The sequence below is a fragment of the Pleurodeles waltl genome, chromosome 3_1 (assembly GCF_031143425.1).
Source record: "Pleurodeles waltl isolate 20211129_DDA chromosome 3_1, aPleWal1.hap1.20221129, whole genome shotgun sequence".
Lineage (NCBI taxonomy): Eukaryota > Metazoa > Chordata > Amphibia > Caudata > Salamandridae > Pleurodeles > Pleurodeles waltl.
Genome location: NC_090440.1, coordinates 570496314 through 570523504, shown reverse-complemented (window position 1 = coordinate 570523504; position 27191 = coordinate 570496314). Strand labels below are relative to the sequence as shown.

The 27191-nt window shown below is 44.0% G+C and overlaps 1 protein-coding gene across 1 annotated transcript in view; it reads right to left on the bottom strand.

Annotated features, from left to right (window-relative positions):
- CEMIP (cell migration inducing hyaluronidase 1) overlaps nt 1–27191 on the bottom strand; it is an 899136-nt gene that overhangs the window by 232253 nt on the left and 639692 nt on the right. Inside the window, exon 10 of the mRNA XM_069223002.1 lies at nt 5400–5541. Coding sequence (XP_069079103.1) covers nt 5400–5541 — 142 coding nt within the window. The remainder of the gene's footprint in view (nt 1–5399; nt 5542–27191) is intronic.

Sequence of the window (27191 nt, the reverse complement as noted above, 5' to 3'; positions counted from 1 at the left end):
GCTTTTTGGCCTGAGCCCTGGTTAAAGCAAAAATATGCCCTGGGATGCCCAGCATTGCTGCATGGGCCTCCAACTCCACATCTGACCAAGCTGATGTCTCCAAATCATTTCCTAGTAGACAGTCTACAGGTAAATCTGTGGCTACCACAACTTTCTTTGGACCAGTAACCCCCCCCCCCCCCCCCAGTTGAGATTAACAACAGCCATGGGGTGGCTAAGTGTGTTGTTGTGAGCATCGGTTACTTGGTACAGGTGACCAAGTAGGTGTTGTTCAGGGTGGACCAGTTTCTCTATGACCATAGTCACACTGGCACCAGTGTCCCTGTAGGCCTGAACCTCAACACCATTTATTAGGGGTAGCTGCTTGTACTTATCCATATTAAGGGGACAAGCAACTAAGGTGGCTAAATCAATAGCCCCCTCAGAGACTAACATAGCCTCTGTGGTCTCCCTAACCAGACCAACCCCAACTAAATTACCAATAGTGAGCCCAGCTACTCCCTTGGATTGGCTATTAGTATGTTTGCTCCCACCACCACTGCTATTAGTAGGGACACTAGGTGTAGCAGTAGGGGTTGTAGTGGTAGGAGGCTTGGTGCTTTTCTTTGGACAACTGGGATCTGTTGTCCAATGGCCTTTTACTTTACATAAATAGCACCATTGTTTCTTTTCTTTGTTTTGATTAAAGGAGGATTTGGACCCACCACCCCCACCAGAGTGTTTTTGTGGGCCTGATGAAAACTCATTTTTAGATTTGTCCCCACCCTTGTCAGAAGACTTACCATCCTTCTTTTTGTTGCCATCTTTGTCACCCCCTGTATGAACTTTTCTGTTCACCCTTGTTCTGACCCATTTGTCTGCCTTCTTTCCCAATTCTTGGGGAGAGGTCAGATCAGAGTCCACCAAGTACTGGTGCAACAAATCAGACACACAATTATTAAGAATATGCTCTCTCAGGATCAAGTTATACAGGCTGTCATAATCAGTAACTTTACTGCCATGTAACCACCCCTCCAAGGCCTTCACTGAATGGTCAATGAAATCAACCCAGTCTTGTGAAGACTCCTTTTTGGTCTCTCTGAACTTTATCCTGTACTGTTCAGTGGTTAAGCCATAACCATCCAGGAGTGCATTCTTAAGAACTGTAAAATTATTGGCATCACTTTCTTTCACAGTAAGGAGCCTATCCCTACCTTTTCCACTAAATGATAGCCATAGGATAGCAGCCCACTGCCTTTGAGGGACATCCTGTACAACACAGGCCCTCTAAAGTGCAGCAAACCAGTTGTTAATGTCATCCCCCTCCTTATAAGGGGGAACTATCTTATGCAGATTCCTGGAATCATGCTCTTTTGCAGGATGACTATGGGGAATACTGCTGCTGCCACCATGGGTTTCTAAACCCAGTTTCTGTCTCTCCTTCTCAACTTCTAAAGTTTGTCTATCCAAATCCAGCTGTTGCTTCTTGAGCTTCAGTTTGGTTTGTTCCACTCTCAATCTATTGAGCTCCCTTTCTAACAATCTGTCATAAGGGTGGGTGGGAGGGACATGCCTTGAAACAGAAGTATGGTGAGAATGGACAGAAGGAGACCTGTCCCTTACAGAGGGCACCCTAACAGCTTGGCTAACAGAAACATAATTTCTACTGTGATGAGAATGAATGCTCTTGCTATGATGTGAGACAACACTATCTGTATGGTGTGACTCAACCTCAGTACCAACTATGCTAGACTGTCTAGTAATGGGCAGGCTTTGAAGTTATGTGTATATACACTGAACTTGTTTTGTATATTTTTCTCTTATGAAAAGTACAATGACAAGAGTGGTAAGTAGTCTCAAAGCACTTATCCCACCGCTGCACAACCAATGTAGGAGGCTGGACTGGCTTGTAGTGAGTACCAAGGGGTACTTGCACCTTGCACCAGGCCCAGTTATCCCTTATTAGTGTATAGGGTGTCTAGCAGCTTAGGCTGATAGATAATGGTAGCTTAGCAGAGCAGCTTAGGCTGAACTAGGAGACGTGTGAAGCTACTACAGTACCACTTAGTGTCATATGCACAATATCATAAGAAAACACAATACACAGTTATACTAAAAATAAAGGTACTTTATTTTTATGACAATATGCCAAAGTATCTCAGAGTGTACCCTCAGTGAGAGGATAGGAAATATACACAAGATATATATACACAATAGCAAAAATATGCAGTATAGTCTTAGAAAACAGTGCAAACAATGTATAGTTACAATAGGATGCAATGGGGACACATAGGGATAGGGGCAACACAAACCATATACTCCAAAAGTGGAATGCGAACCACGAATGGACCCCAAACCTATGTGACCTTGTAGAGGGTCGCTGGGACTATTAGAAAATAGTGAGAGTTAGAAAAATAACCCTCCCCAAGACCCTGAAAAGTGAGTGCAAAGTGCACTAAAGTTCCCCTAAGGGCAAAGAAGTCGTTTTAGAGGAATAATGCAGGAAAGACACAAACCAACAATGCAACAACGATGGATTTCCAATCTAGGGTACCTGTGGAACAAGGGGACCAAGTCCAAAAGTCACAAGCAAGTCGGAGATGGGCATATGCCCAGGAAATGCCAGCTGTGGATGCAAAGAAGCTTCTACTGGACAGAAGAAGCTGAGGTTTCTGCAGGAACAAAAGGGGCTAGAGACTTCCCCTTTGGTGGACGGATCCCCCTTACCGTGGAGAGTCGTGCAGAAGTGTTTTTCCGCCAAAAAAACGCCAACAAGCCTTGCTAGCTGCAAATCGTGCGGTTAGCGTTTTTGGATGCTGCTGTGGCCCAGGAGGGACCAGGAGGTTGCAAATTGGACCAGGAGGTAGAGGGGACGTCGAGCAAGACAAGGAGCCCTCTTAGCAGCAGGTAGCACCCGGAGAAGTGCCAGAAACAGGCACTACAAGGATGCGTGAAACGGTGCTCACCCGAAGTTACACAAAGGAGTCCCACGTCGCCGGAGACCAACTTAGAAAGTCGTGCAATGCAGGTTAGAGTGCCGTGGACCCAGGCTTGGCTGTGCACAAAGGATTTCCGCCGGAAGTGCACAGGGGCCGGAGTAGCTGCAAAAGTTGCGGTTCCCAGCAATGCAGTCTAGCAAGGTGAGGCAAGGACTTACCTCCACCAAACTTGGATTGAAGAGTCACTGGACTGTGGGGGTCACTTGGACAGGGTTGCTGGATTCAAGGGACCTCGCTCGTCGTGCTGAGAGGAGACCCAAGAGACCTGTAATGCAGCTTTTTGGTGCCTGCGGTTGCAGGGGGAAGATTCCGTCGACCCACGGGAGATTTCTTCGGAGCTTCTAGTGCAGAGAGGAGGCAGACTACCCCCACAGCATGCACCACCAGGAAAACAGTCGAGAAGGCGGCAGGATCAGCGTTACAGAGTTGCAGTAGTCGTCTTAGCTACTATGTTGCAGTTTTGCAGGCTTCCAGCGCGGTCAGCAGTCGATTCCTTGGCAGAAGGTGAAGAGAGAGATGCAGAGGAACTCGGATGAGCTCTTGCATTCGTTATCTAAAGTTTCCCCAGAGACAGAGACCCTAAATAGCCAGAAAAGAGGGTTTGGCTACCTAGGAGAGAGGATAGGCTAGCAACACCTGAAGGAGCCTATCAGAAGGAGTCTCTGACGTCACCTGGTGGCACTGGCCACTCAGAGCAGTCCAGTGTGCCAGCAGCACCTCTGTTTCCAAGATGGCAGAGGTCTGGAGCACACTGGAGGAGCTCTGGGCACCTCCCAGGGGAGGTGCAGGTCAGGGGAGTGGTCACTCCCCTTTCCTTTGTCCAGTTTCGTGCCAGAGCAGGGCTAAGGGGTCCCCTGAACCAGTGTAGACTGGCTTATGCAGAATTGGGCACATCTGTGCCCAAGAAAGCATTTCCAGAGGCTGGGGGAGGCTACTCCTCCCCTGCCTTCACACCATTTTCCAAAGGGAGAGGGTGTAACACCCTCTCTCAGAGGAAGTTCTTTGTTCTGCCATCCTGGGCCAGGCCTGACTGGACCCCAGGAGGGCAGATGCCTGTCTGAGGGGATGGCAGCAGCAGCAGCTGCAGTGAAACCCCAGGAAAGGCAGTTTGGCAGTACCAGGGTCTGTGCTACAGGCCACTGGGATCATGGGATTGTGCCAACTATGCCAGGATGGCATAGAGGGGGCAATTCCATGATCATAGACATGTTACATGGCCATATTCGGAGTTACCATTGTGAAGCTACATATAGGTAGTGACCTATATGTAGTGCACGCGTGTAATGGTGTCCCGGCACTCACAAAGTCCGGGGAATTGGCCCTGAACAATGTGGGGGCACCTTGGCTAGTGCCAGGGTGCCCTCACACTAAGTAACTTTGCACCTAACCTTTACCAGGTAAAGGTTAGACATATAGGTGACTTATAAGTTACTTAAGTGCAGTGTAAAATGGCTGTGAAATAACGTGGACGTTATTTCACTCAGGCTGCAGTGGCAGGCCTGTGTAAGAATTGTCAGAGCTCCCTATGAGTGGCAAAAGCAATGCTGCAGCCCATAGGGATCTCCTGGAACCCCAATACCCTGGGTACCTCAGTACCATATACTAGGGAATTATAAGGGTGTTCCAGTAAGCCAATGTAAATTGGTAAAATTGGTCACTAGCCTGTTAGTGACAATTTGAAAGAAATGAGAGAGCATAACCACTGAGGTTCTTGTTAGCAGAGCCTCAGTGAGACAGTTAGTCACTACACAGGTAACACATTCAGGCACACTTATGAGCACTGGGGCCCTGATGAACAGGGTCCCAGTGACACATACAACTAAAACAACATATACAGTGAAAAATGGGGGTAACATGCCAGGCAAGATGGTACTTTCATACACCTGGGCACCAGCGCTTCATGGGGCCCCCTGATTAGGGCCATGTCTGTTCTGGGGAGAACTTGCCCTTATGACCTATAATCATTCTAAAACAACTTATTTTAAAGACCGTTTTCCTCCAATTTATTTGTAATGTGGGTGATATGTGCGAGTCTATTACAGACATTTTACAGAGAAATGCTGTTTATGTTTCATGCAGCATCTATAAAAAAAATGTTTCTTTTAGATCAAACAGGACCTCACTTATGAGAAATGAGAGGGTGTCAGAGATTATTTCGAGTAATATTAGTGAGCCACTGCTGTTGTGTCACAATACCGAAAACATGCATCACTATCCCTGAACATTAAATGTAAACTCAATTCAGATTTGGATGAGTGTGACTGTGCATTGTCAGTGACCTGGCCAAAGAAGGCATGAAGAGCTTAAATTGGCTCATGAATTCAAAGCTGTTCCGAACAGCCCTCCCCTTCCCCCCCTACCTCAAAACACCCTTTAATATGTCCCTGCCAACCCAGTGTGACCGCGGCGAGAGATACGCACCTGGCCGGCCACACAGGAAGCGCACCCGGTAGTCCGGGCAGTCTCCATCCGTCTGCTCTGTTCTTCTACACGCGAATCGGTAATCCTGGCCACTCTTGTAGTGCACGTCAGCTGTCAAAATAATTCCATCGAGTGTAGTCACCTAGAGAGGCAGAGGAAAGCATTACTAGGTAAGGAAGCCATTCAACAATATGTGCATCAAATCAGAACTGGCATAGTCGTAAATAGAAGCTTCCGGCACTGCACCATAGAGTATATCACTGCAAAAGGCATATACCACACACAGCTCACCTCGGCTGAGAAACTCCGTCATGACATCATCATTTCTACCAAAGAAAGCCGCCGAACATGGTTAACAACAGGCACCATGCACCACGAAAGACACACCCCTCAAGTGACATATTTACATGTCAGCAGGGCTGCTAGGAAAGGGGACCTGATTGGTACGCGTGTCACGCGCTCATGCATCTAAATCCTTAGGCGCAGGATTGCCATGTTGTAGAAGTCTGTCAGCCGAAGGTTACCTTTAGTCTGTCCGTGTTCAAAGATTTCAGACCGTGGCCTGCACGGCGTAGCTACCATTGGCTCAGTAGGTGAGTAACACCAGGGTCCAGAACACGGAGGATCCCACTGAGGCACCGATAGCTGTTCTATGTTACTATCTTAACAGCAGCCAGATGGCCATTTTCCTCGCTTGCACCAGGGCCCATAGCATCCATGCTTCGCTGCTTCGTGGAATCTGCTAACTTCCCCACTGAAGCACTTCAGAGGGCAGTGGCAACACCGCATACCAGCCTTAAGACTGTACATTCCTAATGGGTAGTAGATGAAAGCGGGTTGTGAAAGATGCAGGCATTGGATGTGAGGGGATCCTTTGCGTGTTGGTCTGTTTGTTTATACCACCTGAATTTTATTAAGTTTCTAACACATTAGTTCACAACGAACTGGTAACCAAGCTCAAGGAGATATTGGGGTACGCATGTCTCCTTTCCTGATATCTTACAAACAGCACATCTCTGGGAGGGGCACGCGCTGTGCGCCCTGCTGTCAGTCAGTGAGCACCCCCACTGTCATGGCGTAGGCCTGGCACTGGCAGGCACAGAATAGTGGCCCTCTCAGGTGGCAGCGGCGGGCGCAGGAGAGAGGAGGGGGCACTGCCGTTAACAGGCCACTTGTAAACAGGCCCACGTCTCTGACTGGCGTCTCTTGGCTGTTAGCCATGTCTGATACCACTGAGGTATTCTGTGGTACTTCTTGTTTCACTTGCTGCGTAGCGCACATCCTGTTTAGTGGGATAAGGCACCGTTCCGTGATCACTGAAGTTACAGAACTCACAGTTCTTCTGTGGCATTTTTTAATTTTTCTTCGTCTTCATGTGTGTGGAGAGACAGTCTCCAAGCAGCGCGAATCCTGCTTTTTTAATGCTAGTCCCGCCAAATATCATCTTGTGGAGCTGTGTTTTGCTCGTTAAAATCACTGTTTGCTACCAATAACTTATTTTTAGTTCAACTCTCTTACCCAGGCCCAGTGTCCACTGTGTCTCTGTTATGTGTGTTGCATTATCTCTTACAGATGTTCACTTTCGTGTTCCTCCCGGGTAAGTTTTCACTGTGAATAGAAATAGCAATAACCGAGCCTGCTTTGTGTATCCTTTTCAATGCAATGCGTTCTGTTACATTTTAGTCTATCCTGGATACTAGTTAATCTCACAAATGTTCCGAAAAGGCTGTTTTGACATGATTGCTGGTGTTTTTAAGACTGGTGCTGTATGGTTAGTGATACTCGGTCTTTTCTCATGTCTTTGGTGACTGATAGTTCTGACACAAACCCTCCTCAGAGAGATTCCTATTGCTCATTTTCACTCTGACTAATGCCGGCAGTAGTCCTGCCAAGTCGCTGTCTGCGATTCTGCTTTTCCTTCTCCTGGTGGTTTTCCTTCAAGTAGGTAAACTTGTTGCCAGTAGGGGAGATCCAACACCTCACATGAGTGAAAAACTTTATTTACATCTGGAGCAGACGATCTTAAAAACAAGCATTAGCACAGCCAACCAATAGATCTTGCTTTATTGTGCAAACACACGCAAACAATGACATTCACAAATTATGTTTACTGATGTTGCATTCACAAATGTTATCTATCAGATTAAAGCCGGGTCTATTGGTTTTACTAAAGATGTGAAAATTAGCAACAAACTATTAGTTTCTGTATGGAATGCATATAAAAGGTAAATACTTTAATGTGACAAATAGCGTGATGATTAATTGTAGTTTCAGATGTAAAATAGGCCTTGATGCATTCCAAAGCAAACACTTCCTGGGAGGTACAATCATACACCAAACAACCAATTGATTGAGGTGTAAGAGTAATACTCCCCTGGGTGGAGCCAAAGGCCGCTCTATGATTATTTTAATTGATTTTTAACAATAGGTCATGCAGACAGCTGCGCTGTCCGGCCAGCCCTTATGAGACTGAACCTGATCAATAGGATTTGGTGAGTGTGACATGTGTAAGTGAGGTTAAGAAATATGATGAAGTTTAGGACTCCACACTGTTCAAGACTCCGCTTATGTTCCCAATCACTCTTATAATGCAACACAGTAATTAGTGGGTGGTCTGCTGAGTTTTCACAGTAAAACAAAACTAATTTATCCACCTCAGAATTAGACTAGCCACAGTGACAACAGGCCAAGGGAAAAAAATAAGAAAAAACAAAGAGCTTTACTCAATATCTTGGTTCCATGTTTTTTACCTTTAAAAACAATCTTTGCCTTATGGGTTCAGATTGATATCCTGTGGTTCCTTGAAGCACAAAACAGAGGACCCGATTTAGATTTCTGCAGATGGAGTAAAAGCAGTCAGGATGGTGGAGGACTTCACAGTAGAACTTATAAAACCATTTTAAAGTTTGGTGTGCATCCCTCGTTGGTTACAGGTTCTTATACCAAACTTTAAAACATTTTTAGATTTCCAAAAACAACCTCTGAAAACGGGACTTCGTTTTTGGAAAAGTGAAAACAAATGGCATTAACACCATTGGAGTTTTCTGCCATTGTGTTGGGGTCATTGTTTTTATTTTTACTGTCCCGCACCTCTAGAATATTCCAGGCGTTGAGGGGCAGTTAAAAAAAGCCACCCGATTGGCCTCTTTAAATAGGGCAGATGGTCGGATGGCTTGCCTCCGATGTACTCCCTTGGAGGAAGGTTTATGTTGACAAAGTAAATTTTACTTTGTCAGCCAAACCTGCCAGTCCATCAAAATTGTCTCACAAATGTTCCAAAAATGCTGTGTTTACACAATTGCTGCCGTTGTTAAGACCGGTGTTGTATGGTTAGTGATACTCAGTCTTTTGTCATATCTCAAAATTGGGCGGGCAGACAGAGAGTTTGGCGGATAGTGTACTCTGTCTCGCTGCGCTGTTGTACCCTATACACCAAACCTTAAATTAGGCCCTGTGTTTTTCCTCAACATTAGCTTGGTCTGGTGCTCTGTTGAGTAACATATCCACTCCATCAATCTGGGTGTGACCCTGACGCCACATGTTTCAAATCCCATCATGTTCTCTCGAACTTTCATCTTTCTGAGGTCAGGAAAGAGTATCATTGAGTCAGGTAAAAATAAACATCTGTTATCTTTCAATAAAGCCAAGATATATGCTTGGGTGGTGAACGTGTGCGCTACAAATACACCTGTAATGCTATATTTATGTCATGTGCTGATTTTGTAAAATTGAGTTTCCTGTCCGCGCATCTACAATGAATTAAAGATTGCATGCTCTTGTTTCAGCGGAAGCAGCCATCATGCAAACACCTGCTTCCGAGAATGCATACTGTTGCATTCTGACAGCAGAGACCTGCCACTGAATCCAACCAGTGTTGTGTCATTCGCTTTCTAGGGCTACACCCCTTTGTCTTGCTACTCAGCACATCTGTAAGAATGAAGTAAACAGAGCCAGGACAAGGTGTCTGCTGGGTTCTTGTTCACAACAGATCTTCACCACTGTGAGCTGCCAACCTCACATACCTGACCTTACAGTGGAAGCACTGTACCCGTGGCATCCAAGGGGCAGCGTGGAAGGTCAGAAACCAGGACATAAATGCAGCATACCTTTTCTGATGTCAGCTGTGGTGGTGACCACAGCCCTTGCACAACCTGCCTCGACTGAGCGAGTCTGTGAGGCTCCAGACAGCTAGAGGAGGGAAATGTGCAAGAAAGAGGATGGGAGCATGTCACTTTTGGGAAACAGCCTCAAAGCTTTAGTGGCATACATTATTGACTCAAAGTCCTAGGTGGCAGAGTGATCAAGGAGCAGTGACATGGAAAGCTGATCTGCAGGTTCGATCTCAGAATCTGAGTCTACATGACCTAGGCATCAGAATCCTTATACTTCCTGCCACTCAACGTATTTAGCTATTGCTTGAGAAAAAAACACACTTCTCCCAGTATTACAGCTTTGTCGTTCTCAGGAAGTAAGCAAAACCCACCACATAATGCTATATGCTGAGGGGCTGCACCCTGAATTTCGAAGCTAGCATATGGTGGTACATAAATATTGAGGACAAAATATCTAATCAAAGTATTGAAAGGTAAGTAAGTATAGATTTTCTATACATAACTCCACATCTACATACCTTGGCAGTATACCTTTTAATCAAGGTGTGTAGATGTGGAGTTAGGGATAGAAAGTCTATACTTCCTCTATATGCACTTACATTTCAATGTTCTGGTCTTCGATATTTTGCCCGTGATATTCCTGTACCTCAATATTGTTAGGCTTGATATTCAGTTGTACAATCTATGCTGGATTTTGGTTGATATCCCAAATTTAAGTGATCCTTTTGGCAAAAATGACAGTTGCACTCAAGTAAACTGAGTGTCTAGTGTCTTGAGTGATTAGGGGAACACAGGAGGATAAGAGAGGAATGAAGAGAGAGAGACAAAAAGGCAGAGAGGCAGAGAGAAAATGTTGAAAAAGAGGAGTTAACAAATTTACTTTGTCATTACCAACAAAGTGTCCACTAACGTAAGTTACATAAGCAGGAAAATACAGTTCTCTGAGTATAGGAATACATTTATGAAAATAAACTTATGTAAACATCCCCCAGATGTCGATATTGCATTGTGATACTTTCATTTTCAGTTGTAACCAGAGGATGGTGGCTTTCTTGTGCAAAGTAGAGAACACAAGAACAAACACCAGTCCAAAAATCCACCTTTACAACAGAGCAAGGGACAGTCCAGGAGATGAAGTGTTGTTTAGAGAGATGTATAAAAACTGAATTCAACAAATAAGACAACGGAGACCTCCAGCAAGCTCCAATAGGCTTTCATTTTTCGGAAGTAAGTTAGGGGGGCCCAAAATTGGTATTGGGAGTGGTAGCTGGGCCTTGATGGACATGTTATATTGTTTGGCCAGAAATGTAAATAGAATGAATGAATTCCGAGTAGAAGGAATGTCACGCTTTGGAGTTGATGGATGGTGCATGACAATTTGATAATTTGTTAAAATATGATAACTCTAAATATCACAGTGGGGCCAGTTTCAATACTATACAAGAATGGTTGAAGAATGATTAGGCACTTGGTTTTAGAGGATCACCGTTTAACCATTATTCATTAACATTTAGTGACAGTGATAGATAAATAAAAAGGGGCCTAATACACACTGCAAGAAGAATCTAGGTGTTGTGTGATAGAAGAAGACTTGGAGAGCTTGGCTGGACAGCCACAGTGAGACTCATTGTAAAGTTAAGTCCCTGTCTGCTGAGCATTTAGCAAAAGCTCTGTACATTTAGGTGTACACTTCTCCCAAGGACTGAAAGTATTCTTGCATATTTTTCAATTTAGCTAGTGGTGACTTCAAAGATGCATACCTATTCCTATTTCAGCTATGCTCCGAAAACGCATGTATGCCAACTCTCGTATAATTTTGACACAACCACAAATCCTCCATGTGGTTTCCATTCTGTTCGGCAACACCCAAGATACATATACCAGTGGTTACCCAGCTGATTTCACAGTGGTTTCTTGGTGGACTATTCTTTGAAATAGAGACGTTGTAAGGCATGGACAACGTAGGCACTGGCCCAGGTCTCCTGCTTTTGCTGGTGGGCCCCCTGATAATTTTCTCAACTGTCAGCCTAAGCCTTCTGTGTTCTGCAGACAGTCAAGCCCTGATGACCTCAATGATTCTTTGTCTAATGTATTAACTAAAAAAATACACTTCATAAATTAATTAACTTGCCCCATCCCGCCTCTCCCCAAACAAGGAAATAGATGTGAGTCACACTGTGTGCATATAAATATAAATCCATACATGACATTGGAGCACTTAAGAGAGCATTATTGGTACTATCACATCAAATTACAGCAGATAATCATCACAGACATTTCGAAAGAGTATTAATCAGCTGTCCCCTCCACATCTTGTCCTGGTTCAGGATCTCCCATTTCCTGTTGTATCCGAACTTCTACTAAGTCCCATTCCATCCTTCCTGCCTGTTCCATTCTGTTGTAAACCAACCTGTGGCGTACCCCACATTCAGCTCATACCCACCTCGCAAATTCCCATAGCCATTGCTTTTGTTTGGGCAACTCTTTCGACATCCATCTTCTTGATATACACTTCTTTGCTACAGCGAGGGCTAGTTCCAATATCTTCTCCACATATTTAGTGTGTTTATTACGGATGATTAGTCCCAGTAAGCACATCTGTATCGTTTACTGAATTTGCAATTCGGTTAGTATTCCTTATGTTTGAATTACTTCACCCCAAACAACACTTACACCTGGCTATGTTCACCCTATGTGAACATAGGTTCCTTCCATCATTCTGCATTTAGGGCACTGTTCTGATTTGGAGGAATCTAGTCTGTGCAGCCACTGTGGCGTGATGTAATCTCTATGTACATATTTATAAGGTATCTTTTCAATCTTGCATTATATATCAGTCTCCTGCAATAACTCAATATAGACGTCCAGTCCCCTCCACTTAACTCCATGCCCACATCACCTTCCCACTGTGTCTTCAGTGTAGTTATACGGGTAGTTGTGCGTGGTATCAACAATGAGTACATTTGAGTGATGAGTTTGCCCTCACCTCCCATGTCTGGGAGGGTCTGGTTTAACACATGTGTTTCCAGTTCTCGTGGAAACCCTGCCTTGGCCTTGTGAACAGCCACTGCCAAACCAGCATGTACAAAGAAGCATTCACCAGCTATCCCCCATTTATAAAAATAAATCAGCATAGCCCACCATTCGACCAATCTCAAACAGGTCTCCCTTGTCACGTGGGGTATCACTCTCACCTCAATGTCACAGGAAAGATGGCATCATTGGGCTAATCGCAGAACGCCAAGGAATCAACTACTGCATATACATGTACTTCTCCCCTTCTCTTTTAGTTGCTTGTCCCCATATATCTAGTAGGGTCTTAACCTGTAATGGTATATCTATCTGTTTCTTGTAAGGGACTAAGGGCAATGCCAGTACTGTCCATGGTTGTACCAAATAGGCCAAGATCCCGGTCACTGGATCAGTGCCCCCATCCTGAAACCACAGCACTGTATGCTGAACATGAGCCACCCAATAATAGGCCTTGAAATTTGGTGCCTGTAAACCTCCACTATCCCATTGCAGTTTCAGTACTGTGTACAGCCAGCAATATGCTCATTGGATTTCTCAGTGTTAATAGTATATTATCAGCATATAATGAGCTGATCTCCCACTTACCACCCACCATTATACCATTGTTTGAGTGTCAGATACGTATAATTTGCACCAGTGGTTCTATAATTAGTGCAAATATCAATGGAGAGAGAGGACACCCCTGCCGAGTCCCTCCCTCGACCAACTTTCCGAGACTCTCTTACCTACTTTCATTCTTGCCTTGCTCACAGTATAAAGTAGCTTTACCAATCTCAAGTAATCTGCCCCTAAGGCATAGTGTTGTAATGTGCAGTCCATAAATACCCAATTACCAGTATCAAAAGCCTTGGGGGCATCTAGACTAGAAATTGCACTTGGTTTCTCTCTTTGCACAGCCTGTTCCATAATTAAGAAAGCCTTTCGGATGTTGGTAGTGGTGGTGCGCCCGCCTAAAAATCCCACCTGATCAGCATGTATTATCACTTATGCTGCCTTTGCTAGGCAATGTACTAATATTTTCTCCACTATTTTAGCATGCACGTTTATCATTGACAATGGGTGATGTGATTCACAATCAGTGGGGTCCATCCCAGGTTTCGTTAAGACTATTATATTTGCCTCCCTTAGTGAAGCTTGTAATACTCCCATCTCAAACACCTCCTTATATATAGCTAGCAATGACGTCCACAGCAAATCCACATTTGTCTGGTAGAATTCTACTGACGCCCTTCATTACCTGGTTCTTTCCCTGTGCTCATGTGCCTAATAGCCCACCTGATATCTGTTTCTTCTATTGGAGCATTCAGAAGAGTCCTAGTATCCTCATCTACTGAAGGTAAATGCACTTCATCCAGTATGGCATCTAGGCCTGCTTCATCACTGTCACTGTACTGTGTATATAGCGCCTTGTAAAATTCTGAAAATCAGTTCAATGTATCAGTTTGAGCCGTCAGTACCTCTCCATTGGCAGCCTTAAGAGACAGAACAGCATTCTCTTTTTCTTTTCTGAGTAGCATGCTAGCAGGCGCCGTGATTTATCTCCTTGCTCATAATAGGTTAAATGATTCTTAAACATAGATTGTTTTAAATACCATTTTCTTTTGTTTATTATTAGTAATGGTTATTTGTGGGGGAGTCCTTACATAACATTTGTTGATAAATGTGCTTATATCTTTTAACTTTTAACCCCACACAACATCCAAGTTTCATTTAGATCTAAACTGTACCTCCCTTATGAGAAATGGGAGGAGGTCACACGCATTATTCTCAGTAACATTAGTGAGTTTCTGCTGCATCACATTATGACATCATTATACTGCCTTCTGGTGCATGTATTCGGAATGTTAGCTATAAACACATGGGCCAATGTGTGTCATGTGTTTATATTTTATTTTTGCATATTTCGTCCAACTTTCTTAGTGTTTCAGCTCATGTTAATATTAATAAAGCTGGCATATGGTCTACCATCATAACAGCATCCTGAAGAGTCATTCCTGAGATCACCTTTCTCTAATTATGTTTGACCACTGACTTTGTGTTTCACCACTGTGCATATTAGTTGTTCAATGTTCACCAGTAGCACATCACATTTTGTATTCAGTTTAGCTGCCTATTGGCTTTAACATGGCATTAGACATTACATTCTGTGTTCAGTTTAGCTGCCTATTTGCTTTAACGTGGCGTTATATAATACATTTTGTATTCAGTTTAACTGCCTATTGGCTTTATCGTGGCGTTAGACATGGCAGGTGAGACATTGCAGATGAGCTGTGTTTTTCCACATGGTAAACCAAGCTTGTGTTTTTCGTATTTTCTCTTACCGAACACAATAGCATGATAAGGAAGCACATATTTTGTGTTTTTCTCTAGTGCAGGGAAGGACTCGGCCTTGGGAGAGACAGCCTTGAAAACTTGGCCAACTTTCGACGGTGTTTCTTCCAACTCTGACCTACAGTAGCCAGCATGTTTTGAATATTCAATTATTTAATCTATAAAAGGTGTCCCTGGGCAGCAGCGGGGGGAAATTTTCTGAGACTTAAGTCAGGAGTGGACGTCAACTGCCTGACTTGTCCCGTGAGGGTGGAAAATCTCTTTCTCACAGTTGAACAGGGGTCATCAACTTGCTGGCATGAGAAAGATGACGAGCATTGATAGGTCCTACGGTGATGGAGTTTGACTTTATACTATGCTTGACAGTTATACTATAATATAATCACATATATTTGCTGTGTATGTTGCAGTTGAGAATCACTTTGATATATTTTCCTTTCATTGCTGTGACTATTTTTAAACGCGTGCCTCCAACCTATTAATCTCTCTCAGGAACCTCGTGGTGAAGTAATAATAAAAGTCTTCTTTAAACTAAGAAGTGCATTTCAGAGATTTTTGTCAGCTCGGTCATTAGTGAAAGCAAAATATTTTAGCGTGGCGTCAGTCTGGGAGTGGAATTTGAGATTGGAAGTGCATTATTTAAAAGTGTAATTGTTTTTGTTGTCTAGAGAATTAAAGGAAGCACCGCAGACCGTGTTTGAAAATGAATGTGAAGTTAAACTGCCTTATGGTGCTGTGACAAACATGTTTTCTTGTTTATCAGGAATTTCTAAGTTTTGGGATGAGTGCTTGGATAAAACAAAAGTGTTTTCATATTTAGAAAAGGTGCTTTTTGAAAGTAATGATGTCCCTTTTGTTCTTGACAGGAGGGTTTGGATACTTTTGTCTGCTTACAGAAAAATACATGAGAGATGTAAACAGTTAGAACATGAAAATAAGAATTTACGTGAGCAAATAAGCCAGAACAAATTATTGCAAGATAAAGCTGAAATTTACAAATCTGTTATAGGAGAATATGGCTTTTCATATTCCGGTAATGAGGAGGTTAAAAAAGGTGGGCGCCAGTGTGAGCCTCATGATCAGAGCGTAGTTCTCTGTGTGCAGAGCAGCCCACAGTTTTTGGCAGGAGTTGAAGTGCATTCTTTAAAAGATTACACTGAGCAAGAAGTTGACGATGTTATATTCAGACCACTTTTGCAAAGTACGGTGCGTATAATTAATTCAGCCAAGACAGAGGTACTGTCTCAAAATGTGCAGTTTCTGGGAATTCAGTGGAATCCAGAACATAGACTGATGTTGTTACAGGTAAAACAAAAGATTTTAGAGTTTCTTACTATTTGCACTAAGCAAGAGGCACCGAGTTTCAAGAAATTGTTTGATTTTTGGAAACAGTATAGCCCTCATCTAAGTAAAATCTTAACGCTTTGGTACAAAGTAATTAGGAAAAAACATGAGTTTGAATGGAGTGAGAAGCAGCTGCGTGCTTTTGATTTGGCGAATGAAATAATTCAACAGACTATAGATTTGTGCGCAGTGCAAGAGGGAAACACTGATTTACATGTAAATCAGGAACAATTTGCCAACTTGAGTATGTGGCAGAAACAGGGGAGGACAAGGGCAACCCTGGGGCTTTGGATTAGAAAACGATCTGATTTTGTGGAGCGCTGTACTCTTTTTGAAAAACAGCTTTTGACTTGTTCTTGGGCTCTAGTGAATACTGAGCAAATTACATTAAATTATATTGTAATTCTGAAATCTGAAATATCAATCATGCATTGGGTGATGAGTTCACCTAAATTTCACAGTATAGGACAGGCACAAGAGGCTGGTATCATACACTGGATCTGGTACATACAAGACAGGGCTCGAGTAGGACCGATAGGCACTGCAGCCCTACATGAACGGGCGTCACAAGCCCCTTTACAGGATGTGGAGAGGGTATGCAGGGGAGTACCACAGGTAAAAGAGTCACCAGTGAAATTGAGTGCACCATTTGAATTCTTGTCCTCTGAGGACAGAAAGCATGTTTGTTTTACTAATGATTCATTGAAATACGTGGGTACTAAAAGACACTGGAAAGCAGTGGTATACAATCCAGTTACTGAAAAGTTGTTTTCTACCACAGGAGAAGGAAAAAGAAGCCAATATGCAGAGTTGTACAATGTGTGTCAGACTTTAAAGCAGGAGCTGCCCGAGATGTGTAATTTTTACACTGATTCTTGGTTCACTGCCAATGGATCAGCCGTTTGGCTTTCCACATGCATGCGCATAACTGGTTCATTGATTCAAAGGAGATGTGTAGCAAAGAGTTGTGGCAGAAAATTTGGTAAATGTTAAAACAGAGTAAAGTCATAGATGCTCATTGTCCCATTGACTCACTAGAACGCTGGTTCAATTCCCTTGCAGACAAAAGTGTAAAGACAGAAGTGTCAACCCAGAATTGACTTGGTGGGGATGGCTAAGTGGGCGTACTAGAAATGTGGACATCTGGGAGAAAAAGCCACTTACAGGTGGGCAGAGATTAGAGAGATGCACATTCCCCTAGATTTGATAAAAACTGTTTTTCACCACTGTGCATATTAGTTGTTCAATGTTCACCAGTAGCACATTACATTTTGTATTCAGTTTAGCTGCTTATTGGCTTTAACGTGGCATTAGACATTACATTCTGTATTCAGTTTAGCTGCCTATTGGCTTTATTGTGGCATTATGCATTACATTTTGTATTCAGTTTACCTGCCTATTGGCTTTATCGTGGCGTTAGACATTGCAGTTAAGACATTGCAGATGAGCTGTGTTTTTCCACATGGTAAACTAAGCTTGTGTTTTTTGTATTCTCTCTTACCGAACACGATAGCATGATAAGGGCGCTTATTTTTTGTGCTTTTCTTTAGTGCAGGGAAGGACTCAGCCTTGGGAGAGACAGCCTTGAAACCTTGGCCAACTTTCGATGGTGTTTCTTCCAACTCTGACCTACAATAGCCAGCATGTTTTAAATATTCAATTAATGTCTTATTTAAACTAAGAAGTGCATTCCACAGATTTTTGTCAGCTCGGTCATTAGTGAAAGCAAAACAGTCTGCAAGTTCCTTGTTTCAGGGACATGTACGCATACTGTTGCCCACATTAGCCTGTTGTCTGTGTGAAAGGACAATGCAAGCCTAATTCTTCCTTTGCTTGGCCTAATCTGTCAGATTTCACTGGTGATGTCTGTTTAATGCCTGAAAGAAGCTCACAATGTTGCTTCCTCTTCTTTTTGCAGGCTATGTTTGCACTAATGAGGCTGTCCATAGAATGTTAGGTCTGCTGTAGTCTCTACTGCGACTGTTCTGTTCTCAGGGAGGCTTGCACTGCTGCTGCCTTTGTGTGTAAGTTTCATAAACATTTACTGCTCAGTGTATACTTCTTAAAAGAGCTAATTGAAACATATATTATCCACTCGTGTATTTTTTAATTTATTTTTGGGTTATGGAAATGGATCAGTTCCATTTGGAACATTTTTGCTGACTTTGAAGAACTACATCCTGAATAGTTTGCTATAATCTAGTTTCAAAGCTCTGCATATAAGCAGGAGCATTATTCTCCCCATTAGTTATTTTCCCACACTAGTACTTAAGGGATAGCTTTGTAGATGTTTATAAGTACTTCTGATAACTGAAAATGTGATATATCTGCTGGATAGTTGTCTGTTACTACAAGACTGTGACCTGTGAGACATTTGTAGCCTTAACTTTTCAAAACCCGAGCCTGCAAGAGCTGTGTAACAAGATGTAGTTCTATTTGATCATATTGGTGGCAGCTTTTATGTAACCTAAGGTACAGGTATTGTGCCTACTATCTGAGCTAGTGTGAATTATTAAACTTGGGTAAACGCTTTGTTGTCAGAGCCTGTACATTAGGTGTAACTGTAGGGATGTTTTGCTTGAAGATGCTTGACCATGTAATTTTGATGTAACCTGAGAGTAGCCAACCTGAGTCTGTAAGATCTGTGTAATTAGAGAAATGAAGCTGCTGTCAGAGGTATAAGTGATAAAATTGCTGTCTACAATTGTACTCTGTGAGATCTGTGTAGTACGTGTTTTAGTCATGTCTGAGGTCTGAACTTGCACAAACTGTGTGTAACAAGAGGGGTAGACCAAAGAATTTAGAAGATATCTGCAACTTATGGAGTTGATACTTGAGCCTGAAAAACATTATTAACCTTGGGAGCGGGGATAACTTCCATGTGTGATGCCTGAAGCTATATTAAGATATGTGTAGCCTGAGACAATGCTCTCTTATAAAACGTGCCTGGTTTGTGTGAAGCGAATAAAGCTCACTGTTCTAAAGTCAGTTCTTGTGGCATATGTAATGAGATTAACTAACTTGACCTAAATATAGGAGAGCATTCAAATGTTTAAAAATGTATACAGTTAGCATAACATTATCCTGGAAAGGTTACAAAACATTCAATTTTTTCTCAAACAAATTACATTAAAATGCTTCTTTTTAGATTTGTTTGATGTTCAAGTCTCTCCCCTGTGTATTTTGATCTGTTCTTGTAAGCTGCAGTCCTTCTTCCTTAACCTGTGAATTCATATAGGGAGTTGTATCTTGTAATGTGTACCACTTACTATAAATTTGTGAAACACAGATCCACAATTTTTGTTTGTGCCCACTGCCCCTGTCTGTGCACTGCCAGTGAACTGGCCTACGAGGGTTTGAAAAAGCTGGAATTGAACAATAAATTCATAGATGTTGCGAATAGGGGGCCCACAAATATGCGCAGCCCAGGGACCCTAGAATCCTTAAGATGCCCCAGTTTGAAAGACGTTATAAGTTAGTCCATCACTGCTTTAGAACATTTTAATGTGTTATTAAGCTTTTTCTAAATCCATAAATACTCTTCACAAAAATACTAACTGTTTTATAATTCAACAACAAAACGGCATCAGATAGCAAAATGTAAATATAATGTAGTCATTTTTGGCATTTAACAGTGCAAGATGTTTGGCAGCAGCTGGGTTGCTACAGATTTGTACCTAATTTGTATGTACAATGCTAAGATGTTTCAGGCATTTCAAAAGTGCCTACACATGCTGAACCCATAATTGCAATTAGTGGTAATGGAAAGAGACCAATAACTGAGGGATATACAATAATGATTTTATGAAAAAAAAATTGTAATAACCTGTTATGGCTGTGTCTGTCTGTCAGTCTGTACCCCTGTGCTGCCCTCTGTATTCCTGCATGAGGAGGATATCAGTCTTGGAATATCAGTTTTCTGACATCTAACTACTAGAGAGTGCTCACAAGGGCCCCCTGGGGACCTGCCTTCACATCAGTATATGAGGCTTCTGAAGTGTTCCTGCTGCTGAACTGCCAGGCTTGCTTCTTGATTCTGTTTCCCTTATTACTTGTTCAGATTTCTCTGTTTTGCTACTAGCCTTACTTGCATTTATTTTTTGTCATTTCTTTCTGTTCTTTGTTTGTCATTCTTCTGCACACTGCACACTTCCATCCTGCCCTTGTTAGAGTGCACTATTCGAAGTTTTATTTCCACAGTGATAGTTTTGTGTGCTTAACTCTGTTCCAAACCTGTTCCTGTTCTCTGACTTTGGTCCTGCTTTTCACTGAGCCTAGTTCTGTATTTAGTGTTTCCTGCTCTATTCCCTTAAACCTTTTTGTGTTTGTGTTAAAAGATACATAATTGTTCCTTAGGGTGTGTGTAAGATTTTGCGGCTTGCTGCCTCTGGCACAGACTTAACCAGCGCTGCTGGGTGTCTACCAAGACTCTATGGGATTAACTGCTCTTTGCCTTATTATAAGATCTTTTTTCCTCACAGAGAGATCCCTTTCAAAGGAGCCCACAAATTATCATTTATGATAGTCTGTCCATTGTTTCATGCCTGTTCCTGTCTGTTGTTGTAGCGTGTATTTGTGTTGTATTCCTAGTTTCTCTTTTGCAGGCCTTCCCAGTTCATTTCCAGTTTCCGTAGCACAGCCCACTTACACCTGCTTTAGCCCTCAGGTTCTATCATATTCTCTTTCCCAGCTACCAGGTATTTATGATAAATCCCTTCTTCTGGATTCCCTTTTCCCTGCAGAGAGCAAACACCCCTTTTTAGTTAACCTTGTCATAATCTTAGCAGGGTCTTTGACAAAATGCAGACTGTTTTGCAGCATCTGGCCCTTGTATGATCCCGGGCTGTTGGTAGACCTAAATGTAGGAGTTTAGTTGAATGGGCCACGTTTCTGTATGTAACGTCAATAAAAACTAATTCTAATTTTACATGGAGCTGTTCTTTCACGGCTCATGAGAAATGACCAAAGAGCTACCACAAAGCTACACTGTAGTCTTAAAGTAATCGCATACCCTATGGTTTATGAGCTAATACTAGCTCCTTTTAACATAGAAATTACACCCTGGCAGAAAAAATGTTTGCGTTTAAGACATTTTTAAAGTACCACAGTGCTTCAAGAGCTCGTGTGAACAAATGTGGGATTTGCTTATAAACATTCAATCAGTGTTACTGGTTTTCATTCACGCACAAAGGGAGCTGGGGCGGGAAGGCAGAAGCCAGAGAAGCCATTCTCCTAGTGTGAGGCAGGCTGTGGAAAAACTGCAAAACTCATACTATGTCTGAGATGTACCTGAGCAGTGGCCCAATGCTCGCTCTTTGACTATACCACCAGGGAAAGGGTTATTTCATTATGTGCCTTGTGGCACTCTTGGTAGTGGTGCTCAGGAGGAACGTTTCCTCAACAAGAGCTGTGCAGGCAAACAGCGAGGGCCCATGTCACCTTCTTTACACTAGTAAAGAGTGACTGGGCAAGATGTCAGTGTCGGACTATTGAATCCCAGAGAGGATATTTGTGGGGGCAGCAGGATGTTTACCACAGTACCCTATCACATACTGAAGTGCCTCCAGTGTGCATCCCTATTGCTGTATACCTATTAGATGACACACTTTTCATGTAATGATTATTCCAGCACTTGTTTTGACATTAGGGGGAGAGGGCTTGGTAAGTTTAGGAGGAACTGGAAGCTGATGAAATTGAGATTTGATGCTCAAAAGGCTCTGGGGCTGCTGGGTGTGAAATGGCACGAGTGGCCTAAGAAAGGTTAATTAATGTTTCTTGAACAGTAATAGAGAGGGTTTTGTGTGAAAGTTTGGCCGCAGTTCATGTGAAAAAGATAAAGGAAGTGTGGGCCAGTGGGCAAATGAGTGGGGCAGCAGTGGAAAAAGAAGTGTGTGTGTTTTGCGTGTGAATGTGTTTATTAACCATACAGTGTTGAACTTGCGTGTGTTTCTGTGTGGGTGTGAGAGAGACATTCAAAGCCCCTTGAGGGTTATGCCTTCCCACCTTTCTGTATAATTCTACACACACTTCTTCACCTTCATCACTCATGTCTGTAGTCAGTATTTTTTACTCTGTTCTGACTCTCCCAAGCTTGTTTTCCCCTCCTGGAGTGAGCCATAGACGTCCCTCATCTCCTTCCATCCTCCCTGACTCTTCTGTTAAATCCAGATAAGAACTCTCACCCTCTTGTCAAGGACAATTATCCATTTCTGCTGGTCTCAGCAGTAATGGAACAAGGGATCACTTTTTAGGCACTGCTTCCTGCCTTCTGGAAGATTCTTGGTGTCCAGAAACCAAGAGATATCAGGACTCAGGCACAGCTGCCTGGGTTCGTTGGTGCATGGAAGGAGAAATGGAACCCCATCATACCTCTTCACTCGACGAACCATCTTCCTCGAATCCCTTTTCGAGAAGGGTCTTGGGTTTGGACATCTCAAACACGACAACAGTGGTAACAGAAAACAAATGATTGGTTTACAAGAAAACAATCCTGCTAGTTCAGTTGTGGTTTCCAACATTTCCATTATCCAAGACACATATGGATAAACACATGGATATGTAGTTGTGAACGTAGTTCAGCGGGTACACTCCCCAGCAGGAAAATCCATTAAAATTGCCCACTCTGCTCCGTGACCTTGATGTTCTCTTCATCCAAGTCCATACTCTCTGCCAGGGCTCCATGATGAGACTCAAGAGCCTGTGTCTTCTGCCACCTGCTATGGGCCCCAGATTTTATCAAATTGTTGGGGCATGCCCGTGTCAGATACACCAGTTTCTCAGTCCTCATGCACCAGGCCATACCTGTTCCCCTTTCCTGTACTGTCAGTACCCTAGCAATTCCCCTTCTCCAGATCAGATCATGCAGCACCACCATCAGGGTAACATTACAGAAAAAGAGCACATAGCAATCAAGAGTCTGGACTCCCCAAACTCCCAAGGCCACCAGTTGTGGGGTGAGGGCTATTGTTGTGTCCAGAGTTGCTGAAATACTACCCTGCAGCCCCTGCCAGAAGCCTTGGATCTCCAAGCAGCCCTGCACACAGCAGGCTCTCTCTGATCTACCCATATGGAACAACCTTGCCCTAGTGAGGTATGCCTGATGTAATATCTTCAACTGTATTCACTGAAATCTAGCCCTTATTCACACTTCACGGGGTTAACGGCATGCCACATCCCAGTATTCTCCAGCCTACCCAGGTCCTGCTCCTATTTACCCCTGAGGCAGTCAAGAGAGTGGATACTGTTGTGAAGCAGTTTGGTATATATTTATGACACCACATGGCTGGCCAGAGAGGCCCCTAAGACTCTATATTTCAATGGGGTCTCTTCCAGGATATCGCCCAATAACTCTCCTTAACCTCGTGCAATATTTGCCAGTTGAAGGAATCGGAGGTACCGGTTACCCGGCATTTCGTATTTCTTCTTGCAGTTCGGAAAATGGTATAATTTTACCATTACATCATACTTCCTCCACTTCGATATACCTAGTAGGTCCCATTTCTTTTGCCCTTCTATTAATTTTTCCCAGGCTAGGATGTCCAAGTTGCATAGTGGGGTTTCCAGCAGCATCACTTTACCCTTCCACCCCAGGGCACTTGTTGACCTTTTCCAGATTTTGACCACCTCTACTGTCGGGGTGGGGGAGGGCGCAGTGGTGGCATCCCTTTGACCTCATATAGGCAGCAGATGTAGCCCTCAATGTCCATCGTTCGCCGATCAGCCAGTAGCGATGGCTCCTGCTGTGATGAAAAAGTCCAGTCATTGATCACTTGGAGCTGGGTCACCTAGCAGTACAGAGGCAAGTTGGGAGGGGGGGTGGGGCGATTTCACCCTCTAGGAATTTCCTGGTCAGAGTAGGCAGGACTATTGTCAGGGCTCATCCATTCCATAGCAGGGTCCTGGTCACTTCATCTATCGTTTTGAAGAGGCCATCCGGAACCTCAAATGGGGTGTTTTGTAGTGTGTACAGAAAGTTTGGCAGGTAGATCAATTTATATAAGGCAGCCCTTCACATTAGCAACAATAGAAGTTTCTGCCATTGATCCCCATCTCCCCTGTAAATATCAAGGATCCTGGTGAGGTTTTCCTGGATAAACAGCTCTTTATCTGTGGTCACAAAGATGCCCAAGTATTTGAATCAAGTTGGTTCCCATCTAGTGGGATAGTCCCATTTCCCATTCAGCCCATTACACAACAGTGTGTAGGATTTTGATTTACACTAGTATACACCAGGTTATGCAGAATCCTGAATGAGATCCAAACACTGCCAGAATTTGTAGGATTCTGTTCATGGATTGTTCTGGGTTGGACAGGTGAAGCAGGATGTTGTTTACAAAGAGGCATATGACATCCTCCCACCCCGGGTCCCACCACAGCCCCCTGAGGAGTGAATCCCGGTGTGTCCAAACAGCCAGCAGTTCAACTGCCACCACAAATAGCAGGGGGGATAGCGGGTGCCACTGCCCAGGCCAAACACCGTAGAGAATGCTCTATTACCCTGCCAATTCAGATCCCTATAGAGCAGCCACACACAGGACAGATACCTAAGGCCAAAACCTATCTTTTGCAAAACTGCCCACATGTAGGGCCGTCCTAGGGAGTCAAACGTTTTTTCAGCGTCCGGGGGGAGCAATATGGCCGGTTCGACTATTCAGTCCCTGGGAAGAACAATGCGTATTTCAGGTTCAGTGTTGTCAAGTGTTGCTTCACGGCAAGGAAAGTGTCTGTCTGGTGGTGCACTGCATTGGTATTGTCTGGGTATGTGCTCACAGTGCCACCCCCAGCTCCCAAAGGTCGTGTACACTAGACACTTGATGGATAGGTAATGGTCCCAGAAGTTTAAAAGTCTGGCAACCACCGGACAGGTTGGATGACTTTCACTCCAGCACAGTCGACTGTAACCTGTCCTCTAGGAACAACTCTATGCTGGAGCCCTCTGCACACTTCAGGAGCCCCACCAGCCGCACATTATTGCATTGTGATCTGCTCTCTGCATCTTCCACATGTTCCGAGCATCCAACAGCGCAGGTCGCATTTGGGTTACTGAAGATTCCATTTTAGCCACTGGGTCCACCAGCTTTATATAATCTACTCTCCGTAGTCTCACATCGATCAAGGCCACACCAATTTTACTTTCCAGCATAGATTTAGTGTTGGAGATAGCCTCTAGGATTGTTGTGTAAGCCTGTAGCCTGTAGTCCTCCCACGTATATGGGCATGATCGCCGAGCCTCATCCTTGGGGGTTCATCGCCAGCCCCAGTTTCTGCATCTTTGGATTCACCGTGCCAGGACAAGAGGCGGGCAGCTCCAGGAGCCTTCTCAGCTGCCCTCCTGGGGCTAGTCTCTGCCCCAACTCTGTTTCTATCAGACCATGTGGGCTGCCGTCCTGGGGTTACCCTCTGCTTCCCCAGGAAAACCAGCTCCCTCCATCACCCTGGTCCAGCCACCAGGAGCCAACTACTCAGCCAACTAGGGCAGCAGAGCAGGTCAGACCCCAAACAGGTAGTCGCAATCCCCCCACTGGCACGAGCATCCCTGGCTCACTGTCGTTCAATGGTGTCCTACACTTTTCTGCGGTCTCCTCTCGGACTGAACATGTACAGTTCCAAGTAGTGACTAGTCAATTTGGTCGCTGCACCCCACCACACCGGGTGGAGGGCTCGAGGTGGAGGGGGATAGGGAATGGTCCAAGCTGTCCTCTCTGGGCCCCTCTGCCCAGGTCTCCTTATGGTGCTAGACGGAGCAGGCCATTCTATCTGCCTTGGGCCAGTTGCCATTGCCACTGATGCCAGCCCAGTTTGACTTACAGAGAGGCACCGCCATTTCCACATCCTTCTGCACGTGACCGACCACACCTCAAGAGTGCTTCCCCAGGCCTCCTCACGGATGACCCCCACCATGGGAAGGGATGTTTGTCTCTTGTTTCTCTGGGCCCCTGCAGGGCCACACTGACCCCTCTGCCGCGTCTGGCTATACTGCGCAGCCACCACCATCTTAGCTTTCTCATGAGGCCTCAGAGCCACAGCCGCCACCCGGTACAACTCTGCTATAGGGTGCTCCTTTGCCTTCTGCATGTTCTCTGAGGTTCAGGGAGTCCTACTAATCAGTATCAACTCCTGGATTGGGGCCTCGCATCACAGAAGAAAGGTCTCCATGGGGCCTTCGCCGGAGCTCTACTCGCATACAACCAGCTCCATAGTCATCTGGCCAGGCCCCCAGGGTCTTTATTCTTGAACTATCAAAGATGTTCGATCTGCTGTCTCTGCAAGTCATTTTCCTTAGAAAAAGCCCCTCTTGTGTGCAAGCTCATGTGAGGTAGTCATCTTTCCCAAATTACTCACCCGTTTCACTTCACTTTGGGACATCTACTCAATCCCTTAGTTATGCCAGCTTGATCACCCAATCCAGATCAATTTAATAAACAACTGTCCATGAAGTTGATCATCCTACTCTCTCTGTTCTTAAGTGAGTTTTGGACCACAAGGGTTTATTCGCCAATCAGCATTCCTTCACATTCCTTCATTTGCAATAGAGTTATCTTCTTCATCTTTAAAAGATTTTGTATTCATACTTTCCAGAAAATCCTCAGCTTTGTGTCGCTAGTTGTTTTAAAGAACACAAAAGACTTTCAAGCCTGGTAAGGTCTCCCTACAGTTACCAGCTCCTCATTTCTTCCAGGAGGCTCTGCCATGCAGTTAGAACTTCCATGCTAGTCAGATGGGATAATTGGCTACAGTCTGAGATGGGCATTGATATCTCCATTTTCAGCACCCATTCTGCTCACAGAGCCATGGCCTCCAAAGCCTCTTACTCTGGCCTTAATATAGATGACATTCTTAAGGATGCCTATTAGTCTAACAGCTCCTCCTTTCACACTTCATTTTTAAGACTTGTTTAGCATGCAGCAAATAGTATGTCTGCTATACGTTAAACATGCCATATAATTATGCCTCCTTATCCTTGATATAAAAT